Genomic DNA, 6,095 nt, shown 5'->3' on the forward strand with positions numbered 1-6,095 from the left:
ACTGCTTAATTTTGATCAAAAGATCCATAGCATGACTATCGCTCAGGAGATGTTGAATGAAGTCAATAATGATCCTGATTTTCTCAAAAGGGTTATAACTGAAGATGAATCGTGGGTGTATGGTTATGACGTCGAAACTAAAGCCCAATCGTCTCAGTGGAAGCATCCTGAGTCTCCAAGACCGAAAAAAGCACGTCAAGTTCGGTTAAATGTGAAGATTTTGCTCACCGTCTTCTTTGATTACCGTGGCGTAGTGCATGAGGAATTCTTACCACAAGGTCGTACGGTCAATAAGGAGTATTACCTTCAAGTTATGCGCCGTTCGCGAGAGGCGATACGCAAAAAACGTCCGGAACTTTGGAAAAACAATTCGTGACTTTTGCATCACGATAATGCACCTGCTCATTCATCGTTGCTTGTGAAAGATTTTCTGATCAAAAACAGCACCACAGTCATGGCTCAACCTCCATATTCACCGGATTTGGCCCCCAGTGACTTTTTTCTTTTCCCAAAACTGAAGAGACCCATGAAAGGACATCGATTTTCAACGCTTGAGGAGATAAAAACTGCATCGCTGAAAAAACTTAAGGCTATACCACAAAATGATTATCAGAAGTGCTTTGATGATTGGAAAAAGCGTTGGCACAAGTGTATTATATCTGAGGGGGATTACTTTGAAGGGGACAACATAAATATTGAGGAATAAATGAATATTTTTTGAGAAAACCATAAAGTCGCCTTATTTTTGAATACCCTCGTATGTATATATATATAACGATAAAAACGTTTACATCCTTCAAATAAACAATCCTAGTAACAAACCTTTTATTCAATAAATATTACGTGTTTTTATTCATCTCAGAGAGGTAGTGTACCTCACATGACGAAAGATGTTTTGAAAATGTTAACCACAAAACAGCAGCTTTTATCAATCTCAGTACCTTCAATAATTACTATGACTGATGCCGTTGAGCATTTTACTTCGTTCACTGAATTTGTAAATATGCAGGTAATAATAAAATTTCGAATATACGTGTATACAATTAATTATTTAACAGTCACGAAGTAATTATATCTCAATTTTCAGGAGCACCTTACCCTTCTGACGGTACAAGATCCAGCACAAACTACCAATTCAGGTTTTCAAAGAAGCGATTCGATCGCAGTTTGGTCTCGAAAAGGAAAGCATACCCTAAGTGCAAATGGTTACATGGATTTGGTTGAAATAATAAAACCCGACATCTACCTTGCTTTATGCGATGGAGATACTGACCTCAAAAGCACAGCGAAGCGAGCGAAAAAGGCTGTATATCGCAGTAGAATTTGTCTGGAAACATGCTTAGATAGACATACTGCTTCAGAAACATTACACTCAACTGGAATTCTAGGAGCAGTGGAAGGCGGTTACAATATCGATGCGAGACAAACGTCTATAGAATATTTGAAGGATAAACCTTTACTTGGTTTTGTTATCGATGGGTTGCACAGAAGTGGGCCAGAAGTTGCGAATATTAGTTTTAAAGAAATAAAACAGATTGTAGAACACACTATTGTAAGTATTATTTAAATTTTAGTGAAAAGCAGGGTGGTCGTTGGAACAGGAAAAAGAAATTGGAAAAAACTTTTCCAATCACTTCAAAAGCCTTTCTAATTTTAAATTGTTCATGCTTAAAGACTAATAGTAAAATTTTCAAAAACTTGAAACGCTATAAGCTTAGAATTATTAGACATTATATTCGTTAACGTTAATATTATTTTTTAAACTCAATATAGTTACTTCAAGGGGCCGTTCAAGTATTGCGTAAAGCACGTGAAGCACGTAGAGCACCATGCTATCGTCAAAACCAATGTTTTTTTAGAAACATTTTGCACATTTTAGTTCAAAATTTTGTTACTTTCTAACATCAATGTATATTTTACAATGTAAGTACATTCCGTATTACGTAACAGACCGGAGGGCGTGTAACTCAGCCTTACACTCTAAGAGGAGGAGATCTAAAATCCCCACAAGTGCGTTACCTAATACTTAAACGTTATAAATTCCAAGTTATAAATTATTTACTTTTAAAGGCTTGAATGTGAAAATTCAAATAACGGGTACACAGATATGAGTAAAGTAGCCACCCTGTCAAACATTTAAGCATAAAGTAAATTCCATTTCTTTTATAAATATTTTATATTTTTTTAGAACTTATTACCTAAAAACAAATTGCGAGTATCAATGGGAAGCTGGAATCCAGTAATAGTATTAAATTTGATTGAATTAGGAGTGGATGTGTTTGATTCCTCATATGCTTACTTAATCACGGAGCAATCAAGAGCTTTCACATTTTCGTGTGATCACAGCTCGAAGCAGAACAATCACTTGGAGCCTGAAATATCACTCAACGAAAAACGGTATTTAAATATTAAAAAGAAATAGTCAAAAATTATATCAGAAAAATTACATTGACATGGTACAGTATCTACTACGATTTCATCCTTTGGGCTGGGACTCAGACTGACAAACTACATACTCTATTCTCATACTCTATTCTGGTCCGAAATGTTATTAGATTCACTTTATTGTATAAAACTCATCTCGCTTCAATCACTTTAAATGCTGTTCTGAGACCGTCCAACTTGAATGCCATACAATGCATTTCACGAAGCAAAATATTAAATAGACCAGCGCCGTATAGCCGGGGGGGGGGGGGGCTTGGTGACTCACTCCCCGGAAAATAAGTATTTTTATTATACAATTCCCTTTTCCTTCACTCTTTGCCTATACATTCATAAACCCGAAGCCCCCATCGAAAAAAAATCTAAGCCCCTGTCCCCTCCAAATCCTGGCTACGCCGCTGCAATAGACTGAATAACACTTTAGGCTATTCGTAGACCTTTTCAGCTGAATAATATTCAATGCTTTCTACGAAAGAAAATACTTAATGCTGTTTAAAAAAACGGAATTGTTTCAGATTTGCCAGCATTGAAATATCTATGTAGTTTATGTGCCTCGATCATTAACCCAACTAAAAAAACTAATAATGGGTTTCGTATACGTTTACTACTATTATTGTTATTATTACTATACAATAAAAAATTCAGAAATGTTCCATTTGGTGGCGCTGATAGAGGGCATGTTCATTTGTTTTACTACCCTAATTAGGTATTTTCACTTCAACCACCAGCTAACTTCACTTCGTTGAATGTCAAGGGGGAAACAATGGACCAAATGCATGGGAATCGTTCAATTTTTGCTCTTTTTTGCTAATATCTTCGTAAAAACTAATTTTTTCTCTATAAGTGTATTTGAAAAATGTTTTTCATTTTTTAAGGCCTATTTAATGATATAATAAAATGATAATAATTATTATTCATTAAGAAGATATTACAAAAATAAAGCTTTGGCTCAAGCATTTGGTTAATTATTTTGCCCTCAGCATTCAACGAAGTGAAGTTAGCCAGTGGTTAAAATGAAAATACCTAATAGCACGGAACCCCCCGCGGGAACCTTCGGGACGTGTAAAATGTCCGCCGCTTTGAAACGTTGCAGGAACGTACTAAACACAAATTATTATTATTATTATTATTATTATCAATAAATACCCTGTCGATGAAAATGCACGGAAAAAGCAAAGAAACCGCACTGGTCAGTGCCGACTCAGTGCTGTGTCTTCAGCACTACCTGTATTGCTAGTTTTCTATACATTAGTTCCCCTTCAAGTGTCCATTTAAATTTTTAAAAGGCTATTTTCGCCCAATAAATCTAGCGGAGGAGCTTACTTGCGCGAATCCCCCTCAGGTAGGATTTGGGCCATAGCTTATTTGCGCTAAAACTCTTCAAGGGACGGATTAGGAGCATTAAATATTAAATGCTCAACAATTAGGGGGGCTCTTTTAAAACAGACTGAGGTATTAAATTTAGGAGCGAAATACAGACTGTTATTAAGAAGATGGAAAAATAATACAGATCCATAATAATATAAGAACATTTATTTGTGTTCATCCATCGACATCATTTCGTAATAAATTCTAGAGCTCATGAGAATATATCTAAACAATTCTTATCACCGTGCAAGAACTTAAAGTTGGAACAAAAAAGTTGAAAAAATTGCACTATTCTTTGTACACAGCTCATGAAAATATATATAGACAATTTTTCTATCAATTTGCAACAATTTAAAGTTGTAAGAAAAAATTGAAAAAATTGCACTATTTTTTGTACACAGCTTATGTGAATGTATCTAAAAAAATCCTATCACAGTGCAACTAATCTGAAGTTGGATAAAATGAGGTTGATAAAAATCATCCTTCGTCGGATAATTGTAGTTGTCAAGTGTTTGCACTTTTTTTATCCAACTTAAGATAAATAATATCCCTGAGATTTACATTTTTATACAATATATAAACACTTTTACGCAGCTAATGAGAATATATCTCAAAGCATTCTTATCACAGTGTAAGAACTTAAAGTTGGTACAGAAAAGTTGAAAAAATTGCACTATTCTTTGTACACAGCTCACGAAAATATATATAAAAAATTTTTCTATCAGAGTGAAAGAATTCAAACTTGTAACAAAAATTTGAAAAAATTGCCATATTATTTGTGATAAAGATATTAGTTTTGTATATATATATATGAAACATATCTTCGTACGCTTGTAAAATTTAATACAACATTTAAATTTACAGTATTTTTTGCAATATCTACTTACAAAACAGACAAATTGGCTTCACCTTGGGCAATTTTGTTACAATTTTCAAGATATTATTTTGGTACGGGAAAAAACCGTAACATAACGAAATAAAAAATATTCATATGCGAGAAATAAAAAGACGCGAAACAAGATAAAACTTGAAAAATCGGGATCCCTAAATCTCCTAGAAACCGAATGCTTAATTTTAAAAAATTCCAAATTGGTCAAGACTTGCCTTCTACAAGTTAAGTTATTTTGAACCTCATTTTTTCATTTAATCCCTGTGTGAGAATTATTTCGAACCGATTGTAGATTTTTTTCAACAACAGCCAAACTAGTTCTTAAGAGATCTGTGATAGCCGATTTTCAAAAAGAGTTGATCAAGTTTCTATTCAAGTATAACCTTTACAAAAAAAAAGAAAAATTTTTTTAATTTTCCGATGAATCAACATACACACTGCAAATTTGTTTATAGAAATAACCTCTGTAATTAAATCAAAATATACTAAAATTATGCAATATACAAATTTCTAACATAAATTACCTCAAACTTTAAAACTTTGCTTAAACTCTGTACTAATTTATATTATTTTTTTATAAGAAAAAGAAATATACTTCCATTTATTTTGATAATGCTTGTACGTGACTGAAAATTGGATTACAGACAAGAGTCGTTTTATAAATATTTAAAATCCTTAAAAAATCTCAAACTGCTGCATTGAAACTTAAAATTTTAATTTTTTCAAACTTTTTATTTATTCGATAAAAATTAATTTCTATTTAAATTATATCAATCAAAAAACGCATAATTTGGCTAGTTTTCAGCATTTAAACAAGGTTCTTTCAATGTAATCATTTTATTGTAAGAAAAACTAAAAATATTTTTTAGATAATTATTTTGACAATGTTTAGACAAACTATAAAAAAATTATAATTGGTTAAAAACAAGTTAATAAGAAAAAATGCTTTCTTATGAATTCACAAGACCCAGATATTTTATTCCGTAAAATATGTGAAAATAGTATTTAATTACGGCATATTACTATTTTTTCCACACTATTATTCAAGTTAGTATTTTAAACATGCTAGAACAATTACAAGTACATTACACAAAATAGGAGAGTTTTATTTTCGAGAATATATCTATTTTTCACGTTGTTAAATAAAAAATAATATAAACTTCTTTTTAAAAATTCAGCTGCCATGAAGTTATTTCACATTTACCACAGAACCCTAATAACACGGAACGTTCTAGTGGAACGTTTCAGGAAGGTTCCCTGAGTCCGCCGGTTGGGAACGTTCCACTGGAACCTATGGTAAACCTTCCATTATTGTTATTTTTAATAACAATTATCTCCTAAACCGTAAGAGATAGGTATAAAATAGATGTCATTTTTGAGTTTTGAGTACCGTATA

At 32.4% G+C, this 6,095-nt stretch overlaps 1 protein-coding gene across 1 annotated transcript; it reads left to right on the top strand.

The window, feature by feature from the left end:
- The first annotated feature begins 728 nt into the window (after positions 1 to 728).
- Positions 729 to 2,661, top strand: LOC117176716 (queuine tRNA-ribosyltransferase accessory subunit 2-like). Its single transcript, XM_033366976.1, has 3 exons — positions 729 to 1,009; positions 1,088 to 1,552; positions 2,189 to 2,661. The coding sequence occupies exons 1-3, from the start codon at positions 881 to 883 to the stop codon at positions 2,420 to 2,422; spliced, it is 828 nt and encodes a 275-aa protein (XP_033222867.1). The 5' UTR covers positions 729 to 880; the 3' UTR covers positions 2,423 to 2,661.
- The last annotated feature ends 3,434 nt before the right edge of the window (positions 2,662 to 6,095 follow it).

The sequence above is a fragment of the Belonocnema kinseyi genome, chromosome 7, assembly GCF_010883055.1.
Source record: "Belonocnema kinseyi isolate 2016_QV_RU_SX_M_011 chromosome 7, B_treatae_v1, whole genome shotgun sequence".
NCBI lineage: Eukaryota > Metazoa > Arthropoda > Insecta > Hymenoptera > Cynipidae > Belonocnema > Belonocnema kinseyi.

What these genes read in the sequence shown, in the direction of transcription:
- LOC117176716 (XM_033366976.1), top strand. Translation starts at nt 881, where the DNA reads ATGACGAAAGATGTTTTGAAAATGTTAACCACAAAACAGCAGCTTTTA. An exon ending in CTGAATTTGTAAATATGCAG is followed by an intron (nt 1,010 to 1,087) that starts GTAATAATAAAA and finishes CTCAATTTTCAG; the next exon opens with GAGCACCTTACCCTTCTGAC. An exon ending in AGATTGTAGAACACACTATT is followed by an intron (nt 1,553 to 2,188) that starts GTAAGTATTATT and finishes ATATTTTTTTAG; the next exon opens with AACTTATTACCTAAAAACAA.